At 57.2% G+C, this 15866-nt stretch overlaps 2 protein-coding genes across 2 annotated transcripts; one reads left to right on the top strand and one right to left on the bottom strand.

Moving 5' to 3' along the window:
• Positions 1-646: 646 nt before the first annotated feature.
• Positions 647-5820, top strand: BESB_021790 (pseudouridine synthase; the record flags this gene model as incomplete). Its single annotated transcript, XM_029360888.1, has 10 exons — positions 647-1000; positions 1176-1276; positions 1578-1655; positions 2387-2415; positions 2699-2792; positions 3225-3312; positions 3819-3880; positions 4130-4220; positions 4840-5307; positions 5758-5820. 10 exons carry the CDS (start codon positions 647-649, stop codon positions 5818-5820), a joined length of 1428 nt encoding a protein of 475 aa, XP_029216247.1.
• A 1647-nt stretch (positions 5821-7467) lies between these two features.
• Positions 7468-14289, bottom strand: BESB_021780 (leucine rich repeat-containing protein; the record flags this gene model as incomplete). Its single annotated transcript, XM_029360887.1, has 9 exons — positions 7468-7580; positions 7897-8705; positions 9166-9248; positions 9775-10462; positions 10884-11031; positions 11415-11582; positions 12003-12591; positions 12947-13273; positions 13726-14289. 9 exons carry the CDS (start codon positions 14287-14289, stop codon positions 7468-7470), a joined length of 3489 nt encoding a protein of 1162 aa, XP_029216246.1.
• Between the last annotated feature and the right edge of the window lie 1577 nt (positions 14290-15866).

The following is a 15866-nucleotide window of genomic DNA, read 5'->3' as shown; positions in this document are numbered from 1 at the left end:
GAAGTGGAGATAATGAAAGAGGGAGTGCACAAAATGGAGAATGGGGGGGTCAAGTTTCACCCAGGGAAGAATCGACATAGACTGAATTCCTTTGAGAGTCGCTGCATGCGCGCACACAGGCAAAGATGACGCTCGAGGAGACTTCACAGTCGCATTCAGGGTGCCTAACGGAAACAAAATGACGCGGGCAGAAGCGGGAAAAAGGGAAATAGAGTGAATGATAAAACTGGAATCGCAGGGGCGTGTTTTGGTAGTCAAGGGGTCGAGACATGCGCGCTGAGCCAAGCGCATGCGTTGGTCTGTCAGCGCGCTTCTCTCCTAGACATCAGTCGCTCTTGGGCCACCACTCTGCTTCGTTAGTTCCCACCGTTGTGTGACCGTCTCTTGCTTCCCTTTTGCGTCGATTCTCGCTCTCCCTCTCTTCTCCCTCCTGGCGCAGCCCGTCCCGCTGCAGTGTCATCTTTGCGCTCGCGAGTCCGAGCGGCGAAGAGATCGCGGGGCCGTCGGTCCCGACTCTTGGTGGCTCTCTAGCGAGCCTCGAAACCTCTTTCCTCATCCGGCACTTTTCTTCGAGCAGGAGACTAGTCGAGTCTCTTCGCTCTGTCAGACCGTTCACTGGTAAAGTCTGTCTCTCTCGCTTCTCAGCATGGAATGCTCGCCCGCGGAAACCGCGCCCGCTGTCTCCGCCCCCCCGCCTTCGCCTGCTGCCGCTACAGCGCCTTCGGGTGGCAGCCGCGAGGACGTCTCTTCTGCTATCTCGTCTTCTCCCCTCCATGCCTCTGTGCGCCCCTCCCGTGAGGCCTCTGAGGCGTCGCCCGCCGCCGCACTGCCTTCGGCGGCGCTGCCGGATGCCCGCGGCGACGCAGAGGCGACTTGCGAGCAGGAGGGGAACAGAGACAGGTGCAAGGCGAGTAAAAAACCCAAGCGCGCCTTCAACTGGGACGGCGTGCCGACTGGTCACTTCCTGCTCAAGTTTGCCTACGACGGAAGCGCATACTCGGTGAGGGATGCAGGAGAGAGACGGAGAGGAACTAAATCTTTCTGCTTTTGCTACAATTCGTGACTAGCCCCAGGGGCCAGCAGAATCTGTCGAGAAGCGTCGCCTGTGCAGTGCGCTATGCTTTGCTCCTTTTGCCCCATCTCGGACGCCTCGTTTGTGTCTTTTTTCGCTTTAGGGTGTCGCGTTTCAGGGAGAGGGCTCGGGTGTACGTACAGTGGAGGACGCACTCTTCGAGGCACTGGAGAAGACCTGCCTCATTCGGGACCGAAACAGTTGGTGAGTCGCGAGCTAAAACTTTGAGGGCATTCTGCGTTCTTCGCGGATGTGCTCCGTCCTCCCACGCCGTCTCGTGGGACTCTGTGCGCCGCCTTTCTCCGCTTTCTATCACTCTGTCGCTTCGGTTCGCCGTCTGCATCTGAACCCTGCTTCTATCGCGAAGCTCTCGCGTGCGGTCTTTGTTTCTGCGGCACTTCTTTCGGCATTCTCAGGGTCGTGGAGTTTTTTTCGACGATTTCAGCCAATGGAGCCCCCTTAAGCTGCGTTCTGAAGTGTGAGTTTTTTCCGTTTTTCTTTTTAGCAACTTCTCGCGATGCGGCCGAACTGACAAGGGTGTGCACGCTGCGGGAAACTGTATATCTATAACTCTGCGTGTCAAGTAAGTTCTTGTGCCGCGGCGTCCTCCGCGCCTTGACACCTCTTCTTCAACTCGCGATCGCAATTCACCGATACGATGCTCTCCCAAATCCATGGACATATATATATGAACGTATACATATATACATATGGATATTTATGTGTATATATACACGTATGGATGTATAAGCATATACACAGTTATGTGTGCATACACAGGTATTCGAAAATGTGTGAGGACTGTGGAGCGCGAGCGATCAAATTGCAGTCTTGCGTGTTGACTCGTCCGCGTAAAGATGCGGGTATGCACACGCCCTCGCGACGAGAGAAAGGATATATGTCCCGACTGTTTCAGCTGACGCTAATAGCGCCCTCGGAGTGCCTTTGGAAGGCTGCCGTTTGCGTGGTTACCCGGCTCAAGAAAGGAGATAGAGTCTGTGTTCGTTCTTTACTTGTTGTGCCTTGCTCGCGTGTGTATCTCAAAAGAAGGAGGAGGAGCCTTGCGATGTCTGAAGTCGGTGCAAAGCTCCTCCTGACAATATGCAACTGAAGTTGGCGCATATTATCATCTGCTGGCATGTGGTGGCGAATGAGAAGTATGTGTATCGCATGACCATGAAGCAGAATTATTTGTATATGGATGTACTCAATCATGAGCGGTTGCATGCGTTTATGGTTTTTTGCATGCGCTTTGCTAGGTGGGGGTCTATTTCGGGTTAGGGTTGATCTGCTGCGTATGCGGAATGCCTGCAGAGAGCCGTCAAAGCGTCTTTATCCCGAAGGTAGGTGCTTGCTGTTTTGTTTTCTTGCAAGTTGTTTATCTCCCCGCCCTCCTCACAATCTTTAGCATCCCTGTCCTCTTTCCGCTTTGTTTTCCTGTTTGCTTGGATGTCTCGTTCTTCGGCTTTCTATTTCGATTTTCGTGTGAGTGTGTCGACTGCCGTCGTGCGAGATCTAGCAAAATTTAGGCCCGAGTGTGCGCGAGCACTGCATTATCTTCTTCAGCGAGAGATTTATACGCGGCTCCCCTTCCTCTATCTTTTCTTTTTCTTTTTGATTTTTCAGAGAACTACGACTACGTCGCGGTTCTGAACGCGGTGCTTCCGGGTGACATTCGCATCCTCGCGTCCGCGCCTGTTCCTGCCGGATTTGACGCAAGGTATTTCTCTTTTTCTTTCTGTCTTTTGTCTGTTTTGTCTGTGTATTTCTTATCGCGACGCTGTGTGTTTCTCGTCTCGCTTTTTCGGAGTCTCTCTTTTCGCTTTCCTCCCCCGCCCTCCCTCGCGGGCTCTCCGTCTTTGCTTGTGTTCGTTTCGCTTGCTTTCCCGCCATCGCGTCGCTCTGTTCAGGTTTGCCTTCTGCCGATCCGCAGATCTGAAATAACTTCAAAACGGCATGAAGCATCTACATGCAGTTCCTAAAGAATACGCTTTTCAGCTATTTTTTTAAAGACTTTTTCCAGCGGAAGAACTGGACCCAAAAATTGTCAAATAAAAAGATCCTTGTCGTGTCCCGAGCACTCGCGTTCTTCCTTCCTCCCTGTCGTCGCGTTGCTCGACTCGCTGTGTGCTGTATTTTTTCTTTTTTTCAGGTTTGACTGCACAGGCCGCGTGTACAAGTATTTCTTCCATTCGGCAGGCCTCGACCTCGCGCGCATGCACAGGGCCGCGCAGTGCTTCGTAAGCAGAGAGCTGTCTTCGATGCTTCTCATTCCTGCGCGCGAGAGACTTTCGCGCCCTCTGATGGAACTCCGTCCCGCGCACGCCAGCGAAAGAGTTCACTGGGTCTGCTTGCGTGAGACCTGGAAGGCTGCGTGCATGCGCATCTCTGCAAAAAAGCATAGACCTGCCCGTTTGCCCCTATATTTGAGTGCGCGCTTTGCATACGTGTAGAGGGAGGCGAGAGGAATCTCCTGTCTGACCCGCGCTCCGGCGCCACAAAATGCTCCGCCGAGGCGAGCAACAGGACGGCGACGCGCATGACAGCTAGGTACGCATCTCCATTTATGTATTTACATATTTACTTATGCGTCCGTGCGCGGTCGTGCAGTTGGTGGAGACGCTGCGCTTTGCTGTCGCCTCCGACTGGCGCTCTTGGCGAGGCCTGACGGGGAGCGGGGGGCTGGCGCGCCGCTTGAGTGGAGTTTCGAGTCGTTTTTCTTCTTTTCTTTCATCTCCGCTCTCAGATTGGCGAGCATAATTTTCGCTATTTTTGCAAGCTCGACCCGAGACAGTACCGCTGCCCTCGGTGAGTTCTCTTTTGTCTTCGTTTCCTGTCTCTCTTCTCTCGCGTTTCCTGCAGATGTTTCCACTGTGCCGCGTGGCTCGCGCTCCTTCTCCGACAGAGAACTCCTTCTTGGAGAATTCCCAGTGCCTTCCTCCTAGCAAAGTATCCTTGTCCTTTTTCCGTTTTTTCCCTTCTTTGTTGGTCTTCTGATTTGCCACCGCTCTCGTGCTTGCATCTGTCTCGAAGGCTGTCACGGGTGTGTCTGCTCAGGAGGACACTGACATCCTTCCGCGTCGAGCCTGCAGGCGACGGTGCGTGTGCGGTTGCGACGATTGCTGGGCGGTCTTTTCTTTGGCATCAAGTGAGAAGAAAGTCTAAGTTATTTGCGCGACGCGTTGTCTGCTTTCTCTCCGAATGCGCGGTCCTTACGCACGTCATAAAGTCAACGGTCCGAGTTGATTGGTAGCGTCGGATGTCGCCGCGCGGCTCAACTACGACGACAGCTAGTTGGACTACTGGTTTAGATCTTGAAGTTCTTTGTTTACCGGATCCAAGTTCTCTTGTGCTTTCCATGACCATTATGTTAAGTGCACTAAGTATAGTGGTATCCAGCGTATATTTGAAAAACCAACGAAGATGACTCCGGTTATGAGATACAGACAACCAAGTTCTTTATGACTGCAGTACACCCCCCCCCCACTGGACTGCTTAAGCCAGCTAAACGTGTTGGATTTCAATCATACAAATACATATATCTATTTTTCCATCTATGTTTTTGCGTTTCGTGCCGAGAACTTAGCCTTCTAGATCAGCGCGTTGCGCGTGTGGAGCCACGTATATAGATATACATATTCTCAAGTACCTCGAGTTGAAATTTGAGAGGGAGGGTGAATTCGTTTTCGAGGAATCTCGCGACTTGTTCTGCGGAGGTCGGGCGCGCGCTCGCATGCGCTGCGTTGCCGCGAGGTTTTGTCTTTCAGGTTCGCTTCATGATGGCCGCCCTGATGAAGGTCGGGCGGGGAGAGTGCGGCGAGGACTTCATCGTCTCGCTGCTCCAGCGAGGTGCAGAAGAAGAAAAGGAAGAGGAAAACGGGGAAGCACCAGAAAGAATAGAGGATACCGACGCACAGGAAGCGAGCAAGCCTGGGGCGCCAGGCTGCGCAGTCGCCCACGGGCACTGTGAAGGCGCGCCAGGAGGGGCGGGGGCCTCTAGCAAGAAGGAGAAAGTGAAGGTGAAGACCTTTTCTGCGGGCTTGGCGCCGGCGGCTGCAGGCTGTTTGGTGCTTTTCAACTGTCTCTTCGACGGCGTGCAGTGGGACGGCGTCCAGCCCTGCACGCCCAGCGGGGAGGATCCGAGCGCCACTCAGGGCGAGGCGACGGCCGAGCGTCGCGCCGCGACGACGCAGAGAGAGAAAAAGCGGAAATTGGAGCCGCGCGAGACCTTCCAGGTGAGTAGACGACGCGGTACTATGAAAAACAAAGTGAGAGGCGTGGAGTTTTGGCGGTCGTCCTGGTCGCTGGAGGGCAGCGGATCCTACCTACAGATGAGCGTGCGCGTGCGCGCGTCTCTCCTGTGGCGTTCTCTGCCGCAGAACGTCGAGTCCTATCTGAGAGTAATCTTTTTCTCCGCTCTCGTTTTTCCCGGATCTTCGCTGCTAGACAGCTCCTCTTATGGGCGTCTCCAGTTTTCCCGCCCCTCTGTCTTGTGTTTCGCTTGTAGTCCCGCGCCGGCAGAGATACGTAGAGCTCTGTCGAGTCGTCGTCGAGCGCGTTTGTCGACTGAACGCTACCTGCGCAACGCATTGAGTGGAGTGTTTTCGTCTGTCACTGCGCAGCGTTTGGCAGAGGAGGGGTATCTTCTGAATTTTCGTCTCTCTTATCTTTCGTTTTTTTCTCAGAATCAGTATCGCAAGGCCCTCGAGCGTGTCCAGGTCCTCAAGTGCTTGGGAGGCATCTCCTAAGTCGCGCGCGCGTTTAATCTTTTTTTCTCTCCATCCATACTTTCCTCTCCCGTTCGGCGTCCTCTCGGATCAGATCTCTTGCTTCGCGCGCTGCTCCTTCGCTCGGAGCTCTCGGCGTGCATGCCATAGGCGCTTCGGAGCTCGATCTCGCTTCGCGTTTCTCTTCAAACCGCCTTTCGCGGCTGCTCGTCATCAGACTGTCGCCGTCCCCCTCTTCTGGCTCTGTGCTTTTTCTTAGATCGCTCGAGCGGAGGGAGGGGTTGGCTCTCTTTGTTTCGCCGTCGCTTCTTCTCTTACGCGTCTGCCTTTTTCCTTCCAAGGATGCACTTTGCGTCTTCCGCGAGCTTGTCTCGCTGCGGTTGTCTACCGCGTCGTGGGATTTTCTCAGCTCCGTCGCGCGTTTTTTTCGAGTGGCAATTCGAATCTCCATCCTCGAGTTCGCGGCATACGCTTTAGTTGTTGCTTGGCTGCGACGTCTCTTACTAGGTGCAGCAGAGAGTTTCCCCGCGAGGGAGACGATGTACGGAGAAAGAGTCAGGGGGAGATATTTATTTTGGCCTTTTTCGATCCTGTTTGTTCAAAACTAGGAGGGTGTATCGACACCTTGATCGTGAGCTCTGTAACGAAATTTCAAGCATCACACATGTCTATCTAGGTGCATGTCGGCTTCTATTTGGAAAAATACGCCAACCCACATTTCTGATTATTTTTCAGAAGGATGGAGACAGAGAAGAGAAGGCGTCCGAAGGGGCGGCGCGTCTCACCCGTCGCGCACGCGCCTCTGCTTCTGCTCGCTACGCGCCTCCACACAGGCGGAACTATAGAGAGGAGCTCCGTCGTTCTTGCTTTCGTCCTTTTGCTCGACACAAATCCGAGGGTATGAGGCGTGAAAGATTGCAGCAAGGCCAGCGCTGGCGGAGACCCTCAACGCGAGCGGAAAAAAAGAAACGCAGGTCTCGCGCAGAGGTCTCTGTCTGCGCTCCGTAGCATTTTCCACGTATGCCGCCTTCGTCACGGCAGCAAGTCGCCTCTGCCTGTCTTTTTCTCTTTGAAAAAAGACTCATAAGTAGAAAACGACCAAGTCAGCGCGGAGAGCCCGCAAGGCTGCGGAGCGGACAACTGTCGACGAATTCAGCGATCGATTAAAAAGCTTAGACAGAAGACGTCTGGCGTCTTCTGCAGTGCCTCAGTACTTCAGAGCATCGCAGGTGCAGCTAGCATTAACAAAAACGGAATCACGGAATCTGTGAGAATCCCAAGGAGCAGTGTACATACACCCCATATGCAGGTGTATGTTCCCTTAGCCGCGCGACTACGTCAACAGGACAGGCGGGAAAGCTACGACGCAAGCTTGCTTCCTTCTCTCTCCCTCCTTTCAGAGCCTTCCATGCGTGCGCTTCTGATGCGCTTTCCCACCCACTTTGTCGTGCATCGTATCACCTTCCAGCCTCTGCGCCCCGAGGCGTTACTCCCATTTTTGAAGACACAGCTCCTTCCTGCTCATACGACCCCTCGATGAGCAGCCTTGCCTTCTCTTTTCTCCTCCCGCCGTCTTAAGCCGCCTCTCTTCGCGTTTGAATTTTCGTCATATCACCTCAGTCCGCGTTGGCGTCCCCTTTTTGTTGGATTTGTCCAGCATTTCCTCCTTCACGCTTCTCCTCGTGACGCGACCTCCTCGCAGCCGTCGCGAGCGTCTGGCGGCGTCTGCAGCCAGTCAACGGGGTCCTGCAGCGCCTGGGCTGTAGGCGCGTGCATCTCTCCTGAGCATAAAACGTCAGAGCGGCGAAGCAAGGCGCGGCATTTTCTTGTGAAACCAGAAAGCCTTGGCAACACGAAGCGGAAACAAAAGAAACGAAGCGCAATGCGGATGGAACGCACTCGCAATTCCTTCGTCAGAAAATATCTCTCCAAGTGGATCCCGCGTTCCTTCGCACCTGATTCGCAGCTCTGGTATACCTCTCCGTTGGCTCCCCCGCGGCCGCAAGCCCTCCTCTGCAAACGGAAGAGGCGCCGGGTGCCCGCAGCTCGTCTGGAACTGCATATCTTTGCTGTTCGCTCTCGGTTTTTTAAACTTACCGTCTGCGCCCTCTGGCTTCAGCTGCGAGAGAAGGTGTCTTTCGAGTTCCTCCTTCTTTCTCTGGAGTTGAATCTGCTGCGCCTGAAGCGCCTCGAGCTCCTTCAGTTGCTCCTGCAACGGCGGCCGCATCGGTGACAGGCGCTCGGAGTAGAGCCGCAAAAGCGCCTTTTCCTCCTCGAGGGCCTGCGCCGTCGCGCTCGCCGTCGGCGCTGTCTGAGCCTCCGCGAACGGTGCAAACGGCGCGCCAGGCAGCGGCGGACAGGAGACATGGCGCAGCGGCGACACCTCGTCGCCGAAAGCCGCCTCGCGCCCTTCTCGCTCAGGCGGCATCGCCGACGGCGCGCAGCCGCCCGGCGCCCGCGCCTCTGCGGACACCGAACTCGCGGTGCCATGGCAAGTTTCCGCGTCCTCTGAGAAGCGCGAAGAATCGAGCGAGCAAGCGGTCCTTTTAAGCCCCGAGCCGTCCGCTAAGAAGGCGTCCGGCGTGGAGGCCGCATCCCGCCTCCACGGCGCCGCTTCCGCCGACCCCCCAGAGGTTGCGAGAGACTCCGAACCACGTAGACTGAGAGGCTCGTCCGCGTGTGGCACGCCCTCGAGAAGCTCGTCGTCTTCATCGAGGCGAATCGCGGTCAACGGCAGGCCGCGCACGCTCAGCGCGTAGGGGAACGACACGGCTACCGACGGAGGCGCAGGCGCGAATGAGGAGGCTGGGGACTGCGTGCGACGCGCGGGGCGAACTGCAGAGGAAGTCGGCGCACGAGCCGCAGTCGCCGCGCGCAGCATCTCCACAGTCGCGCCGTCCACCGCGCTGCACAGAAGGATTCGAGACAGGGCACCGAAGGAATCCACAGAAAAGCAAAAGGCATGCCGGCTACACGACGCAAACTGGCCTTCCATATGCTCTTACAAAAGGAAGAAAGAGAGGCGGATATGAAAAAAGTAAAGAAGATGAAAAACGATTACGAACGTGCTGGGAACCACACGAAATCATTGTCTCCACTCCACGCCGCTGATCACTTGAGGCACAGACACATATCCCTCCACATAGGTAGAAAGATAGGTAGACAAATATACATAGGAGTACATCTATGAATATAAAACACATGTATACGGATATAATTGTATATTACTGGGGCTGGCCGCCTTCGTTGAAACGCCCTCGTTGCGCGGGCGTCGCGAGAAATCACGTCTGAGCCTCAGCGCGACACGGTTCTTTCGAGTCCTGTGCAGCTAAGTGCGAAGAAGAAATGAAGGTAGTTTGAGCCTACCAGCTAGAGATGTCCACGAAGTGAAGGTAGGGAAGCTCAGAAACTGCTGCAGCTAAAGGCCGGAGCGCCGCACTGTTGTGAGGCTGAAGAGGGAAAAGGAAACACGGAAACAGTGTGCGCAGACTGCACAAGAGTAAACGCGTGCATTCACACCGAAAAGATAGTGACAGCCACCAGCGAAGAGAAGAGAGTATTTACACATATACAGATATATCTGAATTTTAGACATATGAATGAAAATCAATCTATACAGATATGTATATATGTAGGCACCCAGCGCAAGCACCTTGGGCGTCTGGGCAGCTTGCATGGCGCCTCGAGAGATTAGTTAACTTTTTTCGCAAAACCGTCACTCGAAACAAACTCACGCAGCCGAGCGTGCACGGAGGCGCATCCGACGACGCGTGCATCGAAAAGACATATCGATGCTCTTGTTCGCGAGTACAGAGAAACGAAACACAGGGGATGAGCGTCGCTGAGTACGGGGTACCTCTAACCACACATGTGCCTCCGCAGAGAAGCCGCGACGCGACGACGCCTGAAAGATGGACTGCATAAAAGAAGATGCAGCACGCGAGGCAAGGTTGACACCTGTCGGAAGAAGCTTACCGTCGTGTAGGAGAGATCAAGCATTCGCAGGCCGCGGCGCGGGAGCTGCGTTAGAGGCGCGTTGGGCAGTTCCACATCCTCTGCCACGCGCGGGAGGTTCCGCGGCGGCGTCTGATCCTCGCCCCTTCTTACCGCGCGTCGCCCACCGCACGCGCCGCAGACGACTGCAGCCGAAGGGCGAGGCATCGACAGCGAGTTCTGCGACAAAAAGGCTTCTTGTCGCGCGAGAAGATGCAGCGCGCAGCGCCGCCGCGCGGAGAGTAGACGCTGACGCGCCGCGGGAGCGAGAGGCATCCGTGGCGAAAAGGAAGAAGGTTCGTTGAACGGATTCGGCGGCGTCCCCTCCCACGAGCAACAGCATAGCCAGCCGTCCGCCTGTGACGAGAAGCCACAAAACCGCGACACCGCGCTGCTGCGTCCGAGTGTCTCTTCTCCTTCTCCTCTCGCTTCTCGTTTTTCGTTTCCTTGCTCGCCCTCCGGCGGGTTCCGCTCGGGCGGCGCTTCGCTCTCCGCTTCCTCGACGCGCCGCCGCTGCATGCGAAGGGCCGCGGTGAGTTTGTTCAACGTCTCAGGCTGGAGAGCGTTGTGCGCGAGAACGAGGACGGCGAGCGTCGTGTTCGCCTCGAGCGCCGTCGCGAGGTCGTTCACGGCGGCGCTATCGAGCACGCAGTTCGCGATGTCGAGTATCCTGAAGTGAAGAAAAAACAAAGCAGCGTAGCCGCTCACATGCGCAGCTCAGCGGCAGCCTCGCGCTCTCTGCGTCGCGACTAAGGGGCGCCGGCGCGGGGAATACGTCTTGGAAAGGGCTCAACTTCGAATGGTACAACCTTTTTTTTAGTTTTCAATTCGCAACGTAAGACACACAGCAGACAGAAAAACTGGGGAGAGAGAAAGATGAAGCCAGCCACAGCAGAGAGAAAGACGAAGATCTCTGCTAAACGACAGACGCCAGCAGCGTTTCGTGGAGAGAAAGGCTGCAGCGCTTGAAAATATCTTACGTACGCGACCGATGACGCGGAGAGACGTCGCGTGCCTTTTCATCCACACGCTTCCCATTCCATGGCGGCGCGAGAGAGACGCCGGCCGTTCAGAGCCGCGAGAAGCCGTACCGGATGGTGTCGTTCATGACAAGAAGCTCCGCGAGAGGCAGGGTTTCCTGCAGGTCGTTACAGGCGAGGTTCAACTCCTCCAGGCGGCACGCTGGGGAGGCGAGGCCCTCGCACAGCCGCCTCAAGCCGACGGCCGTCATGCCGTTGCCTACAGAAGACAAGAGAAAAAGAACTAGGGAAGAGGCATTCGCAACTCCGCAGCCGACATACTCAAAAGACAGGGCTCCCGTAACTCACCCGCGCGCTCCAGGCGGGATCTCAAGAGTGGGCGTATTTCCTTACACACACATATGTTTAGATAGCAGTGAGAGTCTCAGCGTCCGGAGTTAACGGAACTGCTGCCTCGCATGCTCGCCGCTCCAGTCACAGAGTTGAAGCGGAAGCACTAGAGGCGTCTAGTCCCCGGCGGCCCATGCAAGCAGCCGCAGAGAGCGGCGCGGCACCTTGACAGACGCAGCTGTCAGGCGAGACTGCGCGTGGAAATAAAAAAAGTCTGGGGCCTCGCCAGCGCAGAGAGCGGGCGGCCTGTACCTGCAAAGGCTAGAGAGCGAAGGGAGGACGTTTCTCTTAGAGCCTCCGCGAGGATGTCAATCAGCTGGTCGGCGTATTGCACGCTGGCGCCGGGGGCCTCGCCGTCATCTTCCCACTCCGGAGTGAACGACCATGTGCAGTACGAGAGATTGAGCTCCTGCAGCGCGCCTGAAAATGGAAAAAACAGAAAAAGTGGAACATCTGCACCAGCCGCCTCCCTCTGCGCGTCGAGGGTACGAGAATTTGCAGTCAAGGCTCAAAGGATTCCTTCCTACACCTAAAGCCAGACGAAGAGCCGAAGGTGGTGACACGCGCGGGCGCACACTCGGCGATTGATGCAGCGGCGAAGGCGCTTCAGGAATGGGCAAGAGAGAGATGCCTGTGCTATAGGCTTTTCCAGAAAGAACGAGAAGAACAAATGTCGATTCCGATGCCCTTCCCCCAATTTTTTGCAGACGGTGTCTCCGGCACAGGCGTGTGGAGTTGCCTCCAAAACATGTTTCAAGCTCTCGCCCCAACGCGATCACACGGCCTCCGCGGCGCGTCTCTGTGGCTCGCTGCAGTGTCCGTTTCTCCCCCTACTCGTACCGGCGGACGTGAGCAGATGTGCGAGTCCCTCTGCGACGCAGAGCAGCATCTGCAGGTCTCCGCCGGCGAGGCTGTTTCGTTCCCTTCGCGCGCGTTGGTCGTCGGAGTGGAGCGAGTATCCCTCGAGTTCACCCATCCACTCTTCTTCTTCCGCTTGCTTCTGTTTCCCCCCCTCATTGGCCTTGTCTCCGCCGCCGGAAGGCTCCGTTCGCTGCCCCGCCTCCGCCTGCGCCGCCAAGCCCCGCCGGCGTGCGAGCCGCGCCTTCTGCAACGAGCGAAACAGCACGCCGCCGCGGCTCTTCGCCCGCGAGTCCGCGAGCTGCGACGGAGACGAGGGAACTGGTGGCGCCGGGAAAGAAGAAGGAGACGAACAGAACGCAGACGGCGCGGCGGAGACACGCGTCGCCGACGCCGTCGAGCCGCGCGGAGACACCGAGACGGGAGAGGGCGGTCGCGGCGACATGTCCGCGTGCGAAAAGTCCAGGGCTTTCAAAAACGACTCCGTCGCGATCAGGGGAAGCAGGCCGGCGCAGCCTCCTCCGACGTTCCTTAGGTACAGACGCGCCGGGCAGCTGTTGCACTTGATAGTCTGGTACGGAAAAAGGAAAAAAAAATCGGAGACGAAAGATAGATCAGTTATAGAGGACGCCTCAAATGCGCCTTCGCCTAGCGCGCAACGCGGCCGCGGTGGTTCTGGCACTCCGCGCGACGCAGGGGTCACCCGCTCTTCGCACAGAAGGCCACGCCTCACGATAAAACGCATCCGCAGTCAGCTGAGTCGCATCTCGTCCGTCACCCCCCCCCCCTCTAGAAGTTCGCCTCTCGTTTCCTGTGGATCTCGCAAAGACGCAACCAAGACGAAGTCCTCTCGCTCTGTGTTGCAGCGAGCCTCTTCCGGCCCCAGACGCCGCAGCTTTCGTCTCTTTTTGTATTCATCGGCGCACCTCGGCGATCGCGCAGCACCCGTCAGCTCCGACAAGCGTATCCGAGAGGTCAAGGTGATAGACGTCGGGTTTAGCTTCTTCCTCGCCTCCGCCGCCTTGGCTCTCTTCGGGTCTCGCGCCCGACTCAGCGGGCGCCGCTATCGCCTCCGGCGCGGTCGCCCGGGCCTTCGCCGGCCCGCTGGTGCGGGGCGGAGGCGTCGAAAAATCGGGGAAGAACGCCTTCGCGACTTTGATCAGCGAGGCGGCGGAGAGGCGGTTGTTGGCCAAGTTGAGGAACCGCAGGTACGGCAGACAAGGCAGGCACTCCGCGAGGATGCTGACGCTGTCCTGCAAAAAAGGATACGAGGCTTGAACAGTGCCAGCGGACCGCGTCACACGGAACGAGGTCCCGACGGCCAGGAAGAGACCGAAACGGCGGTACGAACACCTGGAACGAGTGGAAAAAACGACACACGGCAACTGCCTGATCTCCCCAGACAAGGCCCCCCGCCACCCTCAAGCCCCCCCCCTCGCCGTCACACCGGTTCGCAGAGGCAACAGTCGAGCCGAAAACGCTGAAACAGACTTCCACAGATGAGCGCACGAGAAGAGTCTCGGCGCAGTCGGGTCGCGGACAGTCGAGTTGCTCGAGTTGTTACTCCCCGAACCAAAATCTCTCTGGAGAGCCAGGGTGAGGCGCACTGAGACGGGCACGGAGGCTGGCCAGTCCGCGTGTCCTGAGGCCGCGTCCGCGCGGCTTCGCGCCACCTCCATCGGCGTCCTCCGATATCCCCACTTACATCCGTTAGTCTGTTGTCAGAGAGGTCGATGGCCCGGAGAAACGTCGATCTGAGCATGCAGGTGACCAAGATGGCAAGGCTGTCGTCCTGCAGTCCAACGCCGCGCAGCGCCACGCCGACAATCTCGTCTTCACGCTCGCCTTCTGTGTCTCTGTCGGCGCCGCAGTTGTCTCCACCCCCTCTCTCCTCCGGTAGGCACACCGCGCAAACTCCGCTGTCTTCTCCGCTCCCTTTCTGCCTCTCAGCGCCGCAGGGATGTATCTCACCGGCCCCCCCCGAGTCTGCATCGGGCTCGCGAGTTCCGTCACTCTCCCGTCTCGCTTCTGCTGGCCTCTTCCTCGCCCAAGCCGCAGAGCGCGTTCGGCAGCGCTCTGCGGCGCGCGCATGCAGCGCCGCCACAAAATGCGAAATGTCTTCTTCTGTCAACGTCGGACACCGCGAAACGAGAATGCCTGCCCCGGTCGTCTCCATGCGCAGCGCGTCTGAGGCCGGAACGACCAGAGGAGGAGGATCCAGAGAAAAAGACGGCAACGCGGTTGCCGCATCACCGCGCGGCTCCTCCATCTCGGCCCGCTGAAGTGTACATACACCCCTTAGTGGACTGGGACTTCGGCGCCCGGGGTGTACATACACTGCGGCCTCAGATTCCGCGGCCCGCCAGCCGCGTCGCCAGATGCTGGCCTGACGAGAAAGCCGATGTTTCTCGAAGAATCCGACGCAAAGCCCAGTCGGAGACAAGCACAGGGCCACGTTCCTCGCACGCGCGACGCAAAAACTCCGCCTATGCAGAGCCAAGGAGTGGATAGCTGGTACAGCACCCGTGGTCTTGAGAGAAACGGCGACAATGCAGAAGCGGACACGAAGATGTGTGCAAAGAAGCCTGAGGAAATCCACAGAGTAAAGAAGGAGAGGAAGAGAGACCGTGGGAGGACAGTTAAAGAGACACGTGCGAGGCCCAACCGCGGCCCGACGGAATAAAGCGACGAGCTCGCTGGAGGAGCGAGGAAAGAAGGAGTTGCGGACTACGCGTAGCGTACTAGGCAACGGAAGACGAAAGAGTTCAACACTCCGTGGAAACGAGTGAGGAAAAAGACCGAGGGCGTGCCAAAGAGTGTTTGCTGTCTCTCGGCTTGACATGCACCAGGGAGTCTACGGTAGGGCGAGGCACTGGAAAAAAAGAAACGAAACGCCCACAGAGCAGACTCATTGGATAAAGAATCTGTTGTTGCTGCTGAGAAACCGACACGGAGACGAAAGAAGGGACCTTGGCGCCGCGCCGGCAGTGACCAGTCCGACTGAAGTCTTGCCTAACGCTTGAGCTCCATCGGCGGAAACGCAGGGCTCGAGAGACCGAATCCAAATGAGAACGTGTTGTAGAGAAAGTCTGTGCCTGAGAAGCAGCGTATCAAAGATCGACAAACGCGTGGAGAGCCAAGCAGCGATCTTATCAGGAAACGGCCAAGCCAAAGCGTCCTGATGCTTCTGACAGCGTGAATTTTGCCTGGCGCCGCGTGCATGCACGCGAGGCGGCCAGCGCGATCGCTGCGACAGCGCAGTTGCAGAGGTTTGCATCCTTTGAGTCCATAGGAACCGTTTTCCGAAGCATTCAATCAACATGTAAAGTAAACGAGGCGACACCACCTAGTCCGCCGTGGAAGCGCAACGGGACGACGCCATGGTCCGGCGTCGAAAAACGAACCTACCGCGCGTCAACGCGCAGCGCTCGGCAAGGCCTGAAAGTAGACTCCACGCGCCACCGCAGATCGGCCTTCATGCAGGTAGGCCAGGAGGCAGACTGGAAAGGCGGCCGTTTCTCTCTCTCTGCATCCTGAACAGGAGAAAGCAGCGTAGCGTTCCCAGCGTGGCAGGCAAACACTACAGTCTCCGGCGCGCGAGGGCCCCTGGGCGCCTAGTCAGCGCGCGCGCACATCAGAGACATACGCCCAAGCGAGGTTGTCCCCCAACTGCACAACACGTATTTGGCGAGGCAGGAAAACAGCCCAGACTCTTCACCGCAGCAGAAGCAACTTCCATCCGTTCTGCCTTCGCTGAGTTTCGCGCGATTCATTTGCGGTCTCAGCGGATTTTCCCAGCCGCGCGCGCCCTTCTCCAAGTCCTCAGAGCGAAGAGTGCGAAGTCTC

The sequence above is a fragment of the Besnoitia besnoiti genome, chromosome XI (assembly GCF_002563875.1).
Source record: "Besnoitia besnoiti strain Bb-Ger1 chromosome XI, whole genome shotgun sequence".
Classification (NCBI taxonomy): Eukaryota; Apicomplexa; class Conoidasida; order Eucoccidiorida; family Sarcocystidae; genus Besnoitia; species Besnoitia besnoiti.
The sequence above is the reverse complement of the archived record's forward strand: the minus strand, read 5'-3'. Positions and strand labels throughout refer to the sequence as shown.